Source organism: Cottoperca gobio, unplaced genomic scaffold, assembly GCF_900634415.1.
Source record: "Cottoperca gobio unplaced genomic scaffold, fCotGob3.1 fCotGob3_429arrow_ctg1, whole genome shotgun sequence".
NCBI classification, from domain to species: domain Eukaryota; kingdom Metazoa; phylum Chordata; class Actinopteri; order Perciformes; family Bovichtidae; genus Cottoperca; species Cottoperca gobio.
The window spans coordinates 1-20,922 of NW_021167005.1; the positions used below are offsets into that span (position 1 = coordinate 1).

Genomic DNA, 20,922 nt, shown 5'->3' on the forward strand with positions numbered 1-20,922 from the left:
TGTGTTCCTCTGTGTTCCTCTGCAGTGTCCTCTTGTGTGTCCTCTGTGTTCCTCTGTGTTCCTGCAGTGTTCTTGTGTTCCTCTGTGTTCCTGCAGTGTTCCTGTGTGTTCCTGCAGTGTTCCTGCAGTATTCCTGCAGTGTTCCTGCAGTGTTCCTGCAGTGTTCCTCTGTGTTCCTGCAGTGTTCCTCTGTGTTCCTGTGTTCCTGCAGTGTTCCTCTGTGTTCCTGCAGTGTTCCAGTGTTCCTCTGTGTTCCTGCAGTGTTCCTCTGTGTTCCTGCAGTGTTCCTCTGTGTTCCTGCAGTGTTCCTCTGTGTTCCTGCAGTGTTCCTGCTGTGTTCCTGCAGTGTTCCTCTGTGTTCCTGCGTGTTCCTCTGTGTTCCTGTGTTCCTCTGTGTTCCTGTGTTCCTCTGTGTTCCTGTGTTCCTGTGTTCCTCTGTGTTCCTGTGTTCCTCTGTGTTTCCTCTGTGTTCCTGTGTTCCTCTGTGTTTCTGCAGTGTTCCTGTGTTTCTGCAGTGTTCCTGTGTTCCTCTGTGTTCCTGCAGTGTTTCTGTGATCCTCATGTGTTCCTGCAGTGTTCCTGTGATCCTCTGTGTTCCTGTGTTCCTCTAGCATTCCTCTGTGTTCCTTCAGTGTTCCTCTGTGTTCCTCTGTGTTCCTGCAGTGTTCCTCTGTGTTCCTGCAGTGTTCCTCTGTGTTCCTCTGTGTTCCTGCAGTGTTCCTGTGTTCCTGCAGTTTTCCTCTGTGTTCCTGCAGTGTTCCTGCAGTGTTCCTCTGTGTTCCTCTGTGTTCCTCTGTGTTCCTGCAGTGTTCCTGTGTTCCTGCAGTTTTCCTGTGTTCCTCTGTGTTCCTGTGTTCCTCTAGCATTCCTCTGTGTTCCTCTGTGTTCCTGCGTGTTCCTCTGTGTTCCTGCAGGTTCCTGTGTTCCTGCAGTGTTCCTCTGTGTTCCTGCAGTGTTCTCTCTGTGTTCCTGCGTGTTCCTCTGTGTTCCTGCAGTGTTACGTTCCTCTGTGTTCCTGCAGTGTTCCTCTGTGTTCCTGCAGTGTTCCTCTGTGTTCTGCAGTGTTCCTCTGTGTTCCTCTGTGTTCCTGCAGTGTTCCTCTGTGTTCCTCTGTGTTCCTCTGTGTTCCTCTGTGTTCCTCTGTGTTCCTGCAGTGTTCCTGTGTTCCTCTGTGTTCCTGCAGTGTTCCTGTGTTCCTGCAGTTTTCCTGTGTTCCTCTGTGTTCCTCTAGCATTCCTCTGTGTTCCTCTGTGTTCCTGCGTGTTCCTCTGTGTTCCTCTGTGTTCCTCTAGCGTTCCTGTGTGTTCCTGCAGTGTTCCTGCAGTGTTCCTGCAGTGTTCCTGCAGTGTTCCTCTGTGTTCCTGCGTGTTCCTCTGTGTTCCTCTGTGTTCCTGTGTTCCTCTAGCCTTCCTGTGTGTTCCTGCAGTGTTCCTCTGTGTTCCTCTGTGTTCCTGCAGTGTTCCTGCGTTCCTCTGTGTTCCTGCAGTGTTCCTGCGTTCCTCTGTGTTCCTCTGTGTTCTGCAGTGTTCCTGCAGTGTTTCTGTGTTCCTGCAGTGTTCCTGTGTGTTCCTGCTGTGTTCCTGTAGCGTTCCTGTGTTCCTCTGTGTTCCTGTTTTCCTCTAGCGTTCCTCTGTGTTCCTTCAGTGTTCCTCTGTTCCTCTGTGTTCCTGCAGTGTTCCTCTGTTCCTCTGTGTTCCTCTAGCGTTCCTGTGTGTTCCTGCAGTGTTCCTGTGTGTTCCTGCAGTGTTCCTCTGTGTTCCTCTAGCGTTCCCGTTTCCTCCTTAATGTTTGATGTGAGGATCCAAGATGGCGGCGCACACAGAGGCTCAACACAGTCCGTTTATAAACAAACATAAATCTATTTTAAGTCATCATCTTGATTATTACTAATACTTATGGATACACTGGCTGCTTCCTTCTAAATTGTCAGAAGGACAAATTACGTTTCAGCCGGTTTGTATAAAATGAAATTAGGTACACGGTGCAATCTGCATTTACTTCATAATGAGGAGTAAACCATGCGTCTTTTGCCACTTTAAGGCTCATGACAGATGCAGTTGTGCTGACACAATGAATCAATAAGGTTTCAGTCTGTCCATCCGCACGCTGTGTGGCGCCCACTCACCCCTCTTTGTGTTTAAAGTGCTTGAAGGCCAGGTTAAGAACTTCGTGTAAGAGAACATCTGGCACTGGATGAAGAGGAATCTGTAGACATGAACACTTTGGATTATTAGAGGAATCCACAGCTTTCACTTCACAATAAACACTCTGCTGTTTGTTTCACAGCAAACCGGTTCACAGTAAACCGGTTCACAGTAAACCAGTTCACAGTAAACCGGTTCACAGTAAACCAGTTCACAGTAAACCGGTTCACAGTAAACCAGTTCACAGTAAACCAGTTCACAGTAAACCGGTTCACAGTAAACCAGTTCACAGTAAACTAGTTCACAGTAAACTAGTTCACAGTAAACTAGTTCACAGTAAACCAGTTTCACAGTAAACCGGTTCACAGTAAACCAGTTTCACAGTAAACTGGTTCACAGTAAACCGGTTCACAGTAAACTAGTTCACAGTAAACTAGTTCACAGTAAACTAGTTCACAGTAAACCAGTTTCACAGTAAACCGGTTCACAGTAAACCAGTTTCACAGTAAACTGGTTTCACAGTAAACTGGTTCACAGTAAACAGTAAACCAGTTCACAGTAAACCATTTTAACAGTTCACAGTAAACCAGTTTCACAGTAAACTGGTTTCACAGTAAACTGGTTCACAGTAAACAGTAAACCAGTTCACAGTAAACCATTTTAACAGTTCACAGTAAACCGGTTCACAGTAAACCGGTTCTCAGTAAACCGGTTTTCAGTAAACCAGTTCTCAGTAAACCAGTTTCACAGTAAACCAGTTCACAGTAAACCATTTTAACAGTTCACAGTAAACCGGTTCACAGTAAACCAGTTCACAGTAAACCAGTTCACAGTAAACCAGTTCACAGTAAACTAGTTCACAGTAAACCAGTTTCACAGTAAACTGGTTCACAGTAAACAGTAAACCAGTTCACAGTAAACCATTTTAACAGTTCACAGTAAACCGGTTCACAGTAAACCGGTTCACAGTAAACCGGTTCACAGTAAACCGGTTCACAGTAAACCGGTTCTCAGTAAACCGGTTCTCAGTAAACCGGTTCTCAGTAAACCAGTTTCACAGTAAACCAGTTCACAGTAAACCAGTTCACAGTAAACCAGTTCACAGTAAACCAGTTCACAGTAAACCAGTTTCACAGTAAACCAGTTTCACAGTAACTCACCTGTTTAAGAACTTCCACAGAAACTAAACAGAAAATGAAGTCTATGGCTAAGTCTCTTCGCTCCAGGAGGAAATCTTTGTCGCGGTGCAGCTCGTCTCTGCAGAGAAGGAAATATTAGTGATTAAAATGCAGCTTAAAGGGACGATGACTTTAAAGGATGTGCTCGTGAGGAGACTCACCCTTTGGACTTGGTGCTGGATCGAGGTCTGTACTCGTAGGACTCGTCCTCGGTGCCGCTCTGCCGCCGGTACCAGTCGAACAGTGTGCGCAGCAGCGAGGGCAAACAGTGTTCTGCTATGGAGCTCATAGAGCTTATTAACTGGGAAACGAGCACAAACATTACATTACTAATAAACTTCTTACTTTTTATTGCAAATTAAAAACTTAAACCTGTCAAATATGCTAATAAAAGATCACATCATGAAGACAGAAGTGTGCGGATCCCTTTTCAGGTGAGAGCTAAAGTCTTTCTGTATTTCTTTATTCAAGATCATGTATTTTTATCTTTTTGTTGTTGTAATACTCATTTCAGCCACCAGAGGCTGAAGTGCAGCTCATGATTTATTCTTATTATAATATTACATAAGTAATAATGTTAATTAACTGAGCCTCTAGTGGCTGAAATGATTATTACAACAACAATCACCTGCAGAAACCTTTACACCTGCACACTAAAACACAAAGTTTCTGTAAAACTATTTTATTTATTATAATTTTATTTATTATATTCACAAGAATAACGAACACAAATTCAGTTTGTTATTTAAGACAGAATATTTTCAGTTTCACTTGTTTTGCATAGTTTAAACCAAACCTCAGAAATAAAAATATTCTTTAATAATAATAATAATAATAATAATAATAATAATAATTATTATTATTATTATACATTTGATAAAGAAAAGAGAATTAAAGGAATCATTGGTGAATCGTACTCGTGACATCTCGACCTGCACCATGTTGGAAAATCCCAAAACATTTGTTTCTGATATTGCGATATGAAAAGGGAGCGAGAGCACAGTGAGTCCACGGGGGACGGGGGACTGGGGACTGGGGACTGGGGACTGGGGACTGGGGACTGGGGACTGGGGACTGGGGGACTGGGGGACTGGGGGGCTACCACCCCCCACCCCCCCTGCTGAGAAACAAACCTTTGGCTCACTGACATACAACAGTCAGAGTAACGTGACGCGTCATGGCGTCCTGCACAAGCTCACGCTGCTACAGAGGAATGATGTTGGCCACATGTTTACTGTAGCTGCACTCACCTGGTCAAATTGTGCATCTTCCCCTCTCTGCAGGGACCTGGACAGAGGCTTCTCCTGGGGGAGGACAGAGCGGGCGTTCCATCAGCAACAACGTTATTCTACTTCCAAGCTTTGGTGTATAAAACCTCAGATCCTCACAGTCTGATGTCTTCACGTCTTCATATTCACGTTCATACACAACCTCACTTTAAACATTAATCAACTCTCAAAAAGGGTGTCCTCACTGCAAGAGGGCCACTTAGCACCCCCCCTCATAGGGCTCCGACAGCATCCCCCCCTCATAGAGCTCCGACAGATTGATTTCTGGAAATTGACCCCCCGACTCACCAGCGGTTCGGCCATCACCATCTCGATCTTCTTCTCGGCCAACACGGCAAACTCAGCGAACAGACTCTTGATGACGAACTCCCCCGGCTTCAGCTCGGGGTCGATGGTGATGCTCGACATGGCAGCAATGCTGTGTTTCTCCCACAGGAGCGGAGTCGCCGAGGGGGGGGCACGCCGTCTACTCACGCTGCTGCTGACGGGCGCAGAGGCTGCAGAGAGATAATTATAATAATTATTAACTTATTCAGTGGGGGGGGGGGGGGGGGGGTCAGCCACAACATGATACCGTTATAAAGATGCTGAACAAACAATAAGGAAATGAGGGAGGGGGGCATGTTGTGGATAAAAGCATGAACTTGTCTTCTAAAGAAATAAATCTGTTGTTGACCAAACGTTGTTGGTCCAGTGAACGTTTGACCTCCAGCAGCAGAACATTCAGACTCGTGTGCAGCCGTCACACATGACCCGACAGTGAAGACGTACAGATGTTACAGGATTAACACGTGTTGAGTGTGTTTAACAGACAGCGCCACCATCAGACCAATAGGAACACTTCCCACATCCTGAAGTACGTCCAGCTGTGACGGCTGCAGAGGAACACGAGAGGAACAAGTGACAGGAAGCTGCTCGGGGTCCAGAATTAACACAATATAGAATATTTATTGTTAAATGTATTATTATTTTTAGTGCCCAAAAAAAAGGCTCCAACTCTTTGGACAGTTGGGGCACACGTTGCCCCCCCAGATAGTTTTACTTCCTACACGGGCGGAACAGACTGAAGACTGCGGGACAGACTGAAGACTGCAGGACAGACTGAAGACTGCAGGACAGACTGAAGACTGCAGGACAGACTGCAGGACAGACTGCAGGACAGACTGAAGACTGCAGGACAGACTGAAGACTGCAGGACAGACTGCAGGACAGACTGCAGGACAGACTGAAGACTGCAGGACAGACTGCAGGACAGACTGAAGACTGCAGGACAGACTGGAGACTGCAGAACAGACTGGAGACTGCGGGACAGACTGAAGACTGCAGGACAGACTGAAGACTGCAGGACAGACTGCAGGACAGACTGCAGGACAGACTGAAGACTGCAGGACAGACTGCAGGACAGACTGCAGGACAGACTGAAGACTGCAGGACAGACTGGAGACTGCAGAACAGACTGGAGACTGCAGAACAGACTGGAGACTGCAGAACAGACTGGGGACTGCAGGACAGACTGAAGACTGCAGGACAGACTGGAGACTGCAGGACAGACTGCAGAACAGACTGAAGACTGCAGGACAGACTGCAGGACAGACTGAAGACTGCAGGACAGACTGCAGAACAGACTGAAAACTGCAGAACAGACTGGAGACTGCAGAACAGACTGGAGACTGCAGAACAGACTGGAGACTGCAGGACAGACTGAAGACTGCAGGACAGACTGAAGACTGCGGGACAGACTGCAGAACAGACTGAAGACTGCAGGACAGACTGAAGACTGCAGGACAGACTGAAGACTGCAGGACAGACTGCAGAACAGACTGAAGACTGCAGGACAGACTGGAGACTGCAGGACAGACTGAAGACTGCAGGACAGACTGAAGACTGCAGGACAGACTGCAGAACAGACTGAAGACTGCAGGACAGACTGGAGACTGCAGAACAGACTGGAGACTGCAGAACAGACTGGAGACTGTGGGACAGACAGAGACTCCAGTTCTTAGAAAGGTCTGATGAGCTGCCAGGGGTCAGAACAGAGCAAGATTACACAACTGAGAAGAGTGACTCCACCTCATCACTCCCTCTGTCACATACACCCAGAGAGAAACACACACACAAGGAATGCAGGACTTTGAGTATGTCTGTTTTTCAAGAGAGACTGCCTGCCTGTATGTGTGTCTTTTCTGTTAGTGTCTCAACATGCTCTGTGTGACGAGTTATTACTAGTAATACAAGCTGAAATAAGAATGTAGAAGCTGCAGAAGAAGCCAGCAGGCTCCATCATCTGATCCCTGAAGGTCTAAACTGTCCCGTCAGCGTTTATTAGGGACGCATCGAGTCATGTGACAGTGATCGGTCGATATTCAGTAAAAATATGCGATGTGGAGATGAAGGCTTTCTCGTCGCCCTGATGAAGCTAAACTCTACGGACAGCGAGCAGACATTAGCCAACCGGTGGCTAAATAACAAAGCTAACAGTTAACGGTGGTGCCATTGAGTTACATTATGATGCGTTCAAGTTCTATTCAGTAAACATTTGTATTGGTTGAAGGTATGTTATAAGGTTATCTTGTAAATGTGGTTTGGTGAGTTGTTGTAAAATAAAATAGATGAATTATAACCGTTTAACTTGTATGAGAAATGTATCTCATCACAAGATCACACACACACGTGTGTGAGCGCAGCAAACTGACAGGAGCTGCACAGATGGAGCATCATCCATCCATCCATCCATCGTCTACCGCTTATCCGGGATCGGGTCGCGGGGGCAGCAGCTCCAGTAAGGAACCCCAATCTTCCCTTCTCCGGGCCACATCCTCCAGCTCCGACTGGGGGATCCTGAGGCGTTCCCAGGCCAGTGAGGAGATATAATCTCTCCACCGAGTCCTGGGTCTTCCCCGGGGTCTCCTCCCAGCTGGACGTGCCTGGAACACCTCCCTAGGGAGGCGCCCAGGTGGCATCCTTACTAGATGCCCGAACCACCTCAACTGGCTCCTTTCAACGTAAAGGAGCAGCGGCTCTACTCCGAGTCTCTCACGGATGGCTGAGCTTCTCACCCTATCTCTAAGGGAGACGCCAGCCACCCGTCTGAGAAAACCCATTTCGGCCGCTTGTACCCGTGATCTCGTTCTTTCGGTCATGACCCAGCCTTCATGACCATAGGTGAGGGTAGGAACGAAGATCGACCGGTATATTGAGAGCTTTGCCTTCTGGCTCAGCTCTCTTTTCGTCACAACGGTGCGGTAAAGTGACTGTAATACCGCCCCCGCTGCGCCGATTCTCCGGCCAATCTCTCGCTCCATTGTCCCCTCACTCGCGAACAAGACCCCGAGGTACTTGAACTCCTTCACTTGGGGTAATGGCTCATTCCCTACCCGGAGTAGGCAATCCACCGGTTTCCTGCTGAGAGCCATGGCCTCAGATTTGGAGGTGCTGATCCTCATCCCAACCGCTGCACACTCGGCTGCGAACCGATCCAGTGAGTGTTGAAGGTCACAGACCGATGATGCCATAAGGACCACATCATCTGCAAAGAGCAGCGATGAGATCCTCAGGTCACCGAACTGCAACCCCTCTCCTCCACGACTACGCCTCGATATCCTATCCATGAAAATCACGAACAGGATTGGTGATAAAGCGCAGCCCTGGCGGAGGCCAACATTCACGGGAAACGAGTCCGACTTACTGCCGAGTATCCGGACACAGATGGAGCATCAGCTCAAACTAAATCTAACCTGCAGCAGGGCGGATTCAAATCCGGGCCGCTGCAGATGTAACAACACATATCTCGACCCCCCCCCCCATATGGACGATATTGTAAATGTTTCTGTGTGTGTGTGTGTGTGTGTGTGTGTGTGTGTGTGTGTGTGTGTCTACATTTCAATGAGACTGAGGAGGCTTTCAGATTCCTGCTGGAACATAGGAAGCTAATAATAGGAGCAACCAGAAGACGGATCAATAGCAGGGAAACATTAGCTGCCCAGAGGGGGGGGGGGGTGGGGGAGACTAAAGAGACATTTGGAAGTGAAAAACGTTGTTTCCATCATAGTGTTTAAATCGATATGAAATAAAGATTAGAGAGCGACCGCGTTCCTTCTGCAGCAGAAAGCTGCATCGATACTTTATTAATCCGCTGCGTGCGGTGCAATACTCGTGACGACTCACGGTGGCGCCAGAGGAACGACTGCTCATAAGAATTAGCATATCGCAAAAACTAAAACATTTACGTTCTTCAAATAAGAAGTTAAGAGTTAAGAAATACTTTGTGCACTTTTCTACCTTTTTGTGCAAAACCACAAACCTGTATTTTTATTTTCTCAATACTTTTAATAATTATTTTTGACTCCTATAAACTTTCAGCTTAGGTTGAGCAGATATGAAGGGATATGAAGAATTTCATAATGACATCACAATGAGCAGAAACACTAACGCAGAGTTTAAAGAGTTCAGATTTAAGAGAAGTTGAGAAAGCTGTCAAGAGTGAAGCAGGAGCGCCTCCACCTGCATGCTCCACCTGCGTGCTGCATGTGCTCCAACATTATCTACGGGATGAGCTGCCACCTGCACACGCATCAAACCGGCTCGGCTGATCGTGGACTAAACATCATCCGTCATCCTGACATCTCCACTAATAACCGCCGCTCTTACAGGAGATCTGCAGATTCTAACGCAGGTACGAAGCTGCTGCTGTGGGTGGCACATAAGTCTGCTGGTATGTGAACGTGTGTGGAAAGGTACTCACAGCTGCTACTCCAAGATTTGAGCAGAGATTTGATGCTGATCTCAAAGAAGACCGAATCCTGCAGGCTCAGCATGGCGGCTCTCAAAAGTTTGGCTTCACCAAACTGCACAAATTCTTCACTTTCATTTCACAAAGATCCAAACGTGCCCTGTTCTCGTGCCCCAACAACTACCCTCCACAGGTGCAGGTTAAAGGCAGCATCCTGCAGGAGCTGCTGAGGAGAGAGAGATCAGCTAGTTACAGAAGTGTTCCAGCGGAGCGCCCGCTGCCCCGTCCACAGAGTCCCTCATGTCAGCACAGAAACACCCAGAAAGGCGAAGGACAAACTGCGTGAGAACTTTTGCACCAGATAAGAAACAGTCTGCGACAGAAGTCTAAACAATGCACGGCAATATTCCCTCTCCTCTTCTCTTCCTGTGTGTGTGCCAGTCCGAGCCCACAGCGCTGTCAGCCTCCCTCCGCCTCCCCCAAAAGCTCCCTGCCTCTCCATTCGCTCAGGAGCTGCCCCTCCTCTTCTTCTTTCTTGATGCCTGCTCTTTTCTCTCTTTTTTCAACAGCAAACAGAGGGGGGGGGCTGACGTCATCAAAAAGCTGCAAGTTTTGGCTGGCTGAGGCTCAGAAGTGCATGTCAGAGCTGCTACTGTGCTGCCTCTCCAGCAGCCTATCAGAATCTCACTTCCTGTTCGCTCCACAGCAAGACTGATGCGTCATCCTGACTGCAGCAGGAGGCGAGGGGAAGAATGGGAGGAAGAGAGGAAAGGGAGGATACAAACACCACTAGTGTACTATTCAGACCTCTGCCCCAAAATAATACAACTATGATGCCATAAATCAGGGGTGTCCAAACTTGTTTCACTGAGGGCCACATACAGAAACATATACGAATGGCTGGGCACAATAAATAACTCAAGGAGTAGTGAGGATGAGGGGGGGGGGATATCTCAAGCTTGTTAAACAAATAAGTTATTGGGCTTGTTAACACATCAACTAACGTTAGTTAGAAAATGTTATCAACTTTAATTGATTGAATGTATTGAAACATTGAGCTTATTAACATGAATACTGTGTAACATATGTTTTAACTCTCCTGTAGTGGGAGCAGCGCTGCACTCAGTGGGAGCAGTGATGCTGTGGACTGAAGGATGCTGCAGGTCAGGAGTAAGTTTGGTGGTTGAGATACGAAGGACATCACAGAGATGCTGTCGCTCATTTAGGTTCTCAATCTGCTTTTGTTCAGAGAAAATGTTTGCTCACATATTTGAGTGGGGAAGTGCCCAACATGGAAGTTGCGTAGTTGTGTCTCAGAGAGACGGAGCTTCACACAGAATGCTTTCATGTAGCAGTCGGCTCTTGTTCAGTGTTGAGAGGACCAGTAAGATCAACTAACCAGGTCTGCCCAACATGGTGGGTCTCTCAGCTCATGAAGAGGTCGCTCCTTCTCTTTCAAAAACAGATCAGTTTCTGATCTCAGGGAATAAACCCGCTGCAGCACGGAGCCGCGACTTCCACATTCAGCATCGACATCACAGGGAAGCTTGAAATCCTCTGTGGTAAAGTCCTCGTGCTCGAATTATGTTGTGTTATTGTGTTGTGTCCTAAGACCAAGCAGCTCTTCCATAACGCAAAAGTTATCATCAACTCCCCGCAAAAACAATGAACAGCTGTGCGGTGTCCGTCTCATCTGTGCTCTCATCACAATCAGTAAACATCTAAAGCACAAGCTTTACACACAGTGAACAACAAATCTGTGTTCGAGTCTGCAGGAGAGCTAGCTAATGTTAGCGGTTAGCAGAGGTTCCATAGAGTTACAATATGATGCGTTCAGGCTCTACTCAGTAAAGATAAGTACTGGTTGAAGATAAATTATAACGTTATCATGAAGTGTTCAAATGTAATCTTGTTAAAACTTAGTTTTTGGTGAGAAACTTGAATAAATCCAGATGTTTGAAGACGTTTTCAATATAAAATAGATATTTGATAACTCTGAGCTGCTTCACTTCCTGACAGAAACCAGTCTGAAGTAATAAAGGAAGGTGAGTTCATGGAGTTAGTTTGTTTTTCTGTGGTATCGATAGCGTTGCTACTGTTTTAATAATCTTCTTTCTTACTGGAGCACGTCAGTCATGTGACTGACACTCATCAACATCGAGACGGCAGCGTGGAGAAGAAGTTTTCTTTTTGTATCAAGTTGCAAAAAGGTTGTAGCATGACGTGTTGGAGTTCATTTGCACATCCTGCAATGCGACTATAGCACACGGCCACATCAAGCTCACACACACTCTCAGTCTCACACACACTCTCAGTCTCACACACACTCTCAGTCTCACACACACTCTCAGTCTCACACACACACACACTCACACACACACAGATTTAAAAACAGATCCACATGACATCAAGAAACTTGTAGTCAGACGCAGGATAAAGTTTGTAAACAAAATATTGTGAGGGGACGGCTGCAGGAGACAAACGCTCTTTGTCTGCTTTTAGTTTAGTCTTCACTTCTCTCTCCGTCACATGTCCCGCACACAAGCAGAAGCTTTGTGAGGCCCGACTGGTGATCAACAGTCAGTCACAGCATCATTATAAACAGTCAGTCACAGCAGCGTTATAAACAGTCAGTCACAGCAGCATTATAAACAGTCAGTCACAGCATCATTATAAACAGTCAGTCACAGCAGCATTATAAACAGTCAGTCACAGCATCATTATAAACAGTCAGTCACAGCAGCATTATAAACAGTCAGTCACAGCAGCATTATAAACAGTCAGTCACAGCAGCGTTATAAACAGTCAGTCACAGCAGCATTATAAACAGTCAGTCACAGCAGCGTTATAAACAGTCAGTCACAGCATCATTATAAACAGTCAGTCACAGCATCATTATAAACAGTCAGTCACAGCATCATTATAAAGTCAGTCACAGCATCATTATAAACAGTCAGTCACAGCATCATTATAAACAGTCAGTCACAGCATCATTATAAACAGTCAGTCACAGCATCATTATAAACAGTCAGTCACAGCATCATTATAAACAGTCAGTCACAGCATCATTCTAAACAGTCAGTCACAGCATCATTATAAACAGTCAGTCACAGCATCATTATAAACAGTCAGTCACAGCATCATTCTAAACAGTCAGTCACAGCATCATTCTAAACAGTCAGTCACAGCATCATTCTAAACAGTCAGTCACAGCATCATTATAAACAGTCAGTCACAGCAGCGTTATAAACAGTCAGTCACAGCAGCGTTATAAACAGTCAGTCACAGCAGCATTATAAACAGTCAGTCACAGCAGCATTATAAACAGTCAGTCACAGCATCATTATAAACAGTCAGTCACAGCAGCATTATAAACAGTCAGTCACAGCATCATTATAAACAGTCAGTCACAGCAGCATTATAAACAGTCAGTCACAGCAGCATTATAAACAGTCAGTCACAGCAGCATTATAAACAGTCAGTCACAGCAGCGTTATAAACAGTCAGTCACAGCAGCATTATAAACAGTCAGTCACAGCAGCGTTATAAACAGTCAGTCACAGCATCATTATAAACAGTCAGTCACAGCATCATTATAAACAGTCAGTCACAGCATCATTATAAACAGTCAGTCACAGCAGCATTATAAACAGTCAGTCACAGCAGCGTTATAAACAGTCAGTCACAGCAGCATTATAAACAGTCAGTCACAGCAGCGTTATAAACAGTCAGTCACAGCATCATTATAAACAGTCAGTCACAGCAGCATTATAAACGGTCAGTCACAGCATCATTATAAAGTCAGTCACAGCATCATTATAAACAGTCAGTCACAGCATCATTATAAACAGTCAGAGTCACAGCATCATTATAAACAGTCAGTCACAGCATCATTCTAAACAGTCAGTCACAGCATCATTCTAAACAGTCAGTCACAGCATCATTCTAAACAGTCAGTCACAGCATCATTATAAACAGTCAGTCACAGCATCATTCTAAACAGTCAGTCACAGCATCATTATAAACAGTCAGTCACAGCATCATTATAAACAGTCAGTCACAGCATCATTATAAACAGTCAGTCACAGCATCATTATAAACAGTCAGTCACAGCAGCGTTATAAACAGTCAGTCACAGCATCATTATAAACAGTCAGTCACAGCATCATTATAAACAGTCAGTCACAGCATCATTATAAACAGTCAGTCACAGCATCATTATAAACAGTCAGTCACAGCATCATTATAAACAGTCAGTCACAGCAGCATTATAAACAGTCAGTCACAGCATCATTATAAACAGTCAGAGTCACAGCAGCATTATAAACAGTCAGTCACAGCAGCATTATAAACAGTCAGTCACAGCATCATTATAAACAGTCAGTCACAGCATCATTATAAACAGTCAGTCACAGCATCATTATAAACAGTCAGTCACAGCATCATTATAAACAGTCAGTCACAGCATCATTATAAACAGTCAGAGTCACAGCAGCGTTATAAACAGTCAGTCACAGCATCATTCTAAACAGTCAGTCACAGCAGCGTTATAAACAGTCAGTCACAGCATCATTATAAACAGTCAGTCACAGCATCATTATAAACAGTCAGTCACAGCAGCGTTATAAACAGTCAGTCACAGCATCATTATAAACAGTCAGTCACAGCATCATTATAAACAGTCAGAGTCACAGCAGCGTTATAAACAGTCAGTCACAGAATCATTATAAACAGTCAGTCACAGCATCATTATAAACAGTCAGTCACAGCATCATTATAAACAGTCAGTCACAGCATCATTATAAACAGTCAGTCACAGCATCATTATAAACAGTCAGAGTCACAGCAGCGTTATAAACAGTCAGTCACAGTAGCGTTATAAACAGTCAGTCACAGCATCATTATAAACAGTCAGAGTCACAGCAGCGTTATAAACAGTCAGTCACAGCAGCGTTATAAACAGTCAGTCACAGCATCATTATAAACAGTCAGTCACAGCATCATTATAAACAGTCAGTCACAGCATCATTATAAACAGTCAGTCACAGCATCATTATAAACAGTCAGAGTCACAGCATCATTATAAACAGTCAGTCACAGCATCATTATAAACAGTCAGAGTCACAGCAGCGTTATAAACAGTCAGTCACAGCATCATTATAAACAGTCAGTCACAGCATCATTATAAACAGTCAGTCACAGCATCATTATAAACAGTCAGTCACAGCATCATTATAAACAGTCAGAGTCACAGCATCATTATAAACAGTCAGAGTCACAGCATCATTATAAACAGTCAGTCACAGCAGCGTTATAAACAGTCAGTCACAGCATCATTATAAACAGTCAGAGTCACAGCATCATTATAAACAGTCAGTCACAGCATCATTATAAACAGTCAGAGTCACAGCAGCGTTATAAACAGTCAGTCACAGCATCATTATAAACAGTCAGTCACAGCATCATTATAAACAGTCAGTCACAGCATCATTATAAACAGTCAGTCACAGCATCATTATAAACAGTCAGAGTCACAGCATCATTATAAACAGTCAGAGTCACAGCATCATTATAAACAGTCAGAGTCACAGCATCATTATAAACAGTCAGTCACAGCATCATTATAAACAGTCAGAGTCACAGCATCATTATAAACAGTCAGAGTCACAGCATCATTATAAACAGTCAGAGTCACAGCAGCGTTATAAACAGTCAGTCACAGCATCATTATAAACAGTCAGAGTCACAGCATCATTATAAACAGTCAGTCACAGCATCATTATAAACAGTCAGAGTCACAGCATCATTATAAACAGTCAGTCACAGTAGCGTTATAAACAGTCAGTCACAGCATCATTATAAACAGTCAGAGTCACAGCAGCGTTATAAACAGTCAGTCACAGCATCATTATAAACAGTCAGTCACAGCATCATTATAAACAGTCAGAGTCACAGCAGCATTATAAACGGTCAGTCACAGCATCATTATAAACAGTCAGAGTCACAGCAGCGTTATAAACAGTCAGTCACAGCATCATTATAAACAGTCAGTCACAGCATCATTCTAAACAGTCAGTCACAGCATCATTATAAACAGTCAGTCACAGCAGCGTTATAAACTGTCAACTACAGTAAGTATGTTTCTGCAGAAATGTCTTTGGAAGCTGTTTTCAGCCTCACATATGGAGATATGCTGCTTTTCTGTTTTATATTAAAGTGACAGAACATTTAAAGACGTCACTTTGGACTCTGAGGAACTGTGATGGACATTTTTCACTACTTTCTGACATAAGTGTTGGTCAGATTTGGTTATTTTTAAATGTAATTTAGAAAGGAATCCTGTACTCCAGCAGTCTGCAGATCCTTTAGCTCTGGCTGCGGCGCAGCGGCAGGAAGGCAGACCCTCGTGTGTACACATTATGTTTAAAAACAGAATTACAGATCATAATGCAAACACACAAACATGCAGAGCTCTGCTGTTTTCTGTAAACCAGCTCCATTGTGTGAGCAATGCAGCAGAATAACTGACATCATGTCTGTGGGAACATTACAGCTCACTGTCCAGCACAGCTTCCAATAAACAACATTATAAACGACTTCCTGGAAAGAATAACTGAATAATCTCAACTAAATGCACAACCCAGGCGAGTCCTGGCCGCTCCATTCACAAAGTGGGAGCCGTGTGGGCTGCAGACGGTGCAGGAGCCGCTACTCCCAGGAGCCCATAGGGTGGAGGATGTATTTCCTGTGCCGGCCTCTCTGAAGGGCAGCAGTCGGAACAATAATCGATAGGAGCTGTAATTCAATCCCTGACCTCCCCGGTGCTGCCGGGCTGCAGAGGACACGCCATTTAGATCCATCACAGCAGGCCGAGCACGCAGCACGACTCTGCAGGCTGCGCGGACCCTCAGCGCCCCTTCATAATTCTGAGTTATATTTATCAAGTCAGGCTGCGACTAACCTATATTTTCATCGTCCATTAATCAGGACATTATCTTCTCCATTCGTTAAGTCTATAAATGTGGATCAGAGTTTCCCAAAGCCCGAGAAGACGTCCTCAAATGTCTCAAAGATATTCAGTTTACTGTCATAGAGAAGAAACCAGAAGACATCCAAGAAGCTGGAATCAGAGAAGTTCTACTATATTCTGACTCAAAACATTTAAATCGGTTATAAAAAATAGTTTGGCTTGACTATTAATCTAATAGTCAACAACTAACGGATGAATCTTTGCAGCTCTACTATCAAAGAGTCACGATGTCTGTTCCTTGAACACTTTAACTATTTGGACCGTGAAGTGAATCATTCACACATCTTAACATCCGACCAGGACTGGAGATGCTCCTCATGAAGGTCTCTACAGCACGGCAAACTGTCGGGCTTTTATTGTGAAAGGTAAGACCGTTAGGAGTGAGGCAGTAAAGCACCGTGTTGTTCTCGTTTACCTGATGCAGGACCTGAAAGCATCGTTTCTATGACTTTTTGTTGTGGATGAGCCGTGGACAGTGGAAGAGCTCATGAAGACGCCTCTTATTAAACCCTGTCCTTCGTTAAGTGAACACTCATAAATGTGGCATTGTATTATTACCGTGATACTTCTCCAGTATCTTACACCGTGCCGTTACCACTCTGCACATTGAGACTGAGGTTTCAAACCTTTTACTCACATATTGATTGGCCAGATTTGGCTAGCGTCCACAGTATAATGCTGTGTAGCGACTGAATAACCGAACACATCTTTAGAAATAAACTCTGAGCACCAACCAGACACATTCTCACAGTGCGAGGTCAGCAGCACGTCGTCTCTGTAGAGCGACGGAGCAGAAATCAAATTAAAACTCATCTTCATACGGGAACAAAAAGGTCAGCTCATCACTCACAGCACCTTCATATGAGCTGCAGGAGCATTTATTGTGAAGAGCTCCAACAAGGATTCCCAGCATCCGTCTGCAGCTCGGACACCACATCCGCACTAAGTGTCACTCCAGCAGGCTGAACTCCAGGCGCCTGATACACACAGAGGTTTCACAAGTACAACCCAGCAGTGCACGTGTTCAGTCCCTCCCAAATCACAAACAGGAAACCTGCTGCACCCGTTAACCAAATACGGTCCAAATCAAACCCTTCCCAAGAATCCGCTGGGTGAAGTCACCGTGTGGAAGACAAACGACAGAAAGAAAAGAGCAGCACCACCTTAAAAACCAACTCCGGCTGTGCCAGTTCTGCAACAAGGGAGTGGCACTCGGCTCAGATTTAAACACAGGGGAAATGATCCTCCAGAATACCAAACTGCGTCCCTCCTTACCTCGACGACTGCAGTAATCACATCTCTGACTACATAACTCACCATCGTGACCCCTGCCACTGCGAGCAGGAGGGAAAAAGGAGAATTTTCTAATATGACGGATGTTTCCTAGTTGGAAAGAAAGAAAGGAAAGATATGAAATCAATTTGCCCAATCCACTGTGTATAAAAGTCATCTCTAGGGCTGCTACTACCCATTAATCTGCAGATCATTTTATAGATAAATGGCTTGTTATGTCCAACCCAGCTCCTCAGTCTAAAGCTAATGTCTTTAAATGTCTTGTTCTGCCACTTTAAAATGATGTAAATCAGAGAAAAGCAGCAAATCTGAACATCTGAGAGGCTGGAAACAGACTTCAAAGACATTTCTGCATGAAAAATGACTTAAACTCTCAGAATAGTGACTTCTAGCTGTTGCAGCTCTAGTCATCTGTCTTTTATTATGAATATCAACAACATAACACCAGCAGCCTGAGCTCAACACAAACGTATGCAACAGTAAGAAGCTAAATAAAAGTCAACAAATAAAGCTCCCTGTTAGTGTGTTAGTGTAGCGAGCCAACAGGCAGAGAGCGTGCTCCGACAGGCAGCGCTGCAAAAAAGCCAAACAGAGCCTGCACGCACATAATTCATACGTACACACACATCTACTAACCCTTTAACTACTGGATCCATGGACACAACAGCAGCCCTACTTCATCTAACTTCTGCTACATGCAGCAGGCAGGTCCCACAACTGTGTGGATCTGACATTCATTTGAATTAGATTCTGATATTTTGTTCACTCTTTTATACTTTTATAAGGACAGAATTAGAATTAGTGGCGCAGCTAATGATCATCAGAGCTTTCCATTGAAAGTTTCCCGTAGGAACGTCATGATCGCAGAAATCTAGTGGTCGATACCAACTCCAGAGAATTTAAATGATTCTCAGTACCAGTTTGATAACATGGTCAAATACAAACAAGAACTCCATGAACTCAACTTCAGACTTCTGTCAGGAAGTTCAACAGCTCAGAGTTCATCCAATATCTGTTTTATATCGAAAACATCTTCAAGCATCTGGATTTATTCAAGTTTCTCATCAAAAACTACATTTTAAAAGATTACATTTGAACACTTCATGATGTTTTAATTTACCTTCAATCAGTACTCATTTTCACTGAGTAGAGCCTGAAAGCACCATAGTGAGATTTATGGAACCTCCGTTACCGGCTGCTAACAGCTAACGTTAACTGCTAACAGCTAACTGCTACTGTCAGCTAGCTCTCCTGCTGATTTCATCACAGATTTGTTCACAGTATAATCACTGTAGTACTGTACCACTACCGTACCACTACTGTGGTGGTGATGGCCTAGTGGTACGCCTTCCAAACAAAACACTAGAAGGTCGTGAGTTCAATACCAGGCTGCCACCAGTACCCCTGAGCAAGGTGCTTAACGCTGAGCTGCTCCAGAGAGACTGTTCCTGTACTTAGTTCACTGTAAGTCGCTCTGGATAAGAGCGTCTGCTCAATGACCTGTAATGTAACTACCGTATCACTACTGTACCGTACCGTAGTGATACAGTGCAGTAATACTGTGTTACTGTACAGTATATCAGCACCAGTGGTTACGCTCAGTTACATGTTAACAAAGCTTAACAAACAGGGAGGCACCGATTGGGAAATTCTGGGACTTTTTATTTAATTTTTTAATAACAACCTTTTTATCTGCTTTGCATCTAACTACTAAAGATAAACTCACCAGCTGCACCAGAGTCCTGCAGACAGCAGCTCAGAGGGTTTTATTTCATTTATTAACTCACAAACAGATTCTGTGTGTTCTTTATACTATGACAAGTTTCCTAAAATTAGATTTCAAATGGAATGATTGAACAAAGCCTGCATCATGATCTGCATCTATCCCCACAGCGCTGCGTACCGACGCCAGCAGTGGCTCATGTGTTGAGGACGATATCGTCTCATCAATCGGTGAATCCCTGTTCACACTGAATTAAACAGGTCAATTATAAAAGCACGTATGAAGCGAGTAAAGCAGCAGACATGAACACAGAATTAATCCTGCAACACGCAGCAGAGGCAGGAGTACCTTTGAGGCGGGACCGGTTCCTGGCAGCAGGCCCGGAGGAGCCGAGCCCCGGATCTACCGGAGCCTCCTCAATGGTCTGTCCCATGGCCAGCAGGCCCAGGCGCTTCATACGCAGGAGCCGAGGCCCCGACTCCCTGGGCAGGACCCCCCCATGTTCGGAGGGCCCCTCCCCTGAGATGACAGTAGGAACCAGGCTCTTCAGAAACTCCATGTTCCTCAACACTTCCTGTCTCTACCTGTGCTGCGTACTCCGATAGCCTGCCATGCCATGCACCTGAGATCTCACAGAACACTTCCTGTCTGTCACCTGCCTGATGAGTGCAGACAGAGTGAAACCGCTTCACCTGTCGGCTGAAACAAACATCATGGAGTGATGTAATTGTGAGCGGGGCAGGGCTGTGTGTGCCAAGCACTATCTGGGGAGGGACTACAACATGTTCCACAGGAGATAACAGCGCCTGGGCCGCCAGCCAATCACAACAGAGACGACACAAGACACGCCCGCCGCTCCGTGTTGATCAGCGGGGAAGGAGGCCGGCGAGGAGGAAGAAGACTGACAGAAGGAAAGCTGCGTGACGCGCCTGCGTGTACTGATAGCCCTTATCATCCTCAATGCTGTTATTCATACACAAACACAAGAGTTCACTTCACCTTAAAGTGATCCCGTGTACACAATTCATTTTACGACCTATAAAATCATATCTAAGACAGTTTTAGACCTTTTAAGTCTCATATTTGAGACATTTGACAGAAACAGCAGAAAGATAAAACCAGTCGGTATTAATGTCGACAGGAGGGATGTGACAGCGGACTTTAATGAAAGTATTTTAATTATCCAGCCGTGTTGAACCTGCGACAACACGAAGCTTCATATCTTCAGATCCTGAAATGTGTGTAAGAGCAGAACGTGCTTCACCCTCTGCAGCAGCCTGGAGACATAAAAGTAATCTGCGATTTCTCAGATCCCGACACAGACTAGTTCTTTATCTGAGCTACTTTAATAACGCTCAGCCAGCGCTGCACAGGAAGCTCTCAGGGAGAAATGCAGAGCAGCAGTTCTGCTAAAACTCTGCCCTCTAGAGGCCGGCTGCAGAAGATACAGTCAGCAGGTCTGACTGGAGAACACCAGGAAGCCGTTAGAGCTTCTGCACAAAGTTGGATCAATTCGTCCAAAGCTGTCAAAATGTA

The 20,922-nt window shown here is 45.0% G+C and overlaps 1 protein-coding gene across 3 annotated transcripts; it reads right to left on the reverse strand.

The window, feature by feature from the left end:
- Positions 1 to 1,975: 1,975 nt before the first annotated feature.
- Positions 1,976 to 20,116, reverse strand: LOC115005987 (protein furry homolog-like). 3 transcript variants are annotated; one of them, XM_029427990.1, is made up of 7 exons: positions 19,735 to 20,116; positions 17,688 to 17,753; positions 4,900 to 5,108; positions 4,573 to 4,626; positions 3,484 to 3,623; positions 3,305 to 3,401; positions 1,978 to 2,205 (listed from the first exon to the last, which is right to left on the reverse strand). In XM_029427990.1, exons 1-7 carry the CDS (start codon positions 19,943 to 19,945, stop codon positions 2,122 to 2,124), a joined length of 861 nt encoding a protein of 286 aa, XP_029283850.1. In that variant the 5' UTR covers positions 19,946 to 20,116; the 3' UTR covers positions 1,978 to 2,121. The 3 variants fall into 3 exon arrangements, with proteins under 3 accessions (XP_029283852.1, XP_029283851.1, XP_029283850.1); XM_029427992.1 differs by lacking the exons at positions 17,688 to 17,753; positions 19,735 to 20,116 and adding an exon at positions 9,353 to 9,975 and having other exon boundaries at positions 1,976 to 2,205; XM_029427991.1 differs by lacking the exon at positions 17,688 to 17,753 and having other exon boundaries at positions 1,977 to 2,205.
- Positions 20,117 to 20,922: the final 806 nt, after the last annotated feature.

Excerpts from the sequence above, each read along its gene's own strand:
- LOC115005987 (XM_029427990.1), bottom strand. The coding sequence starts at position 19,945 with ATGGAGTTTCTGAAGAGCCTGGTTCCTACTGTCATCTCAGGGGAGGGG. Across the intron at positions 17,754-19,734 it reads GAACCGGTCCCGCCTCAAAG|GAAACATCCGTCATATTAGA; the intron begins GTACTCCTGCCT and ends CTTTCCAACTAG. Across the intron at positions 2,206-3,304 it reads CTGTGGAAGTTCTTAAACAG|ATTCCTCTTCATCCAGTGCC; the intron begins GTGAGTTACTGT and ends TCATGTCTACAG.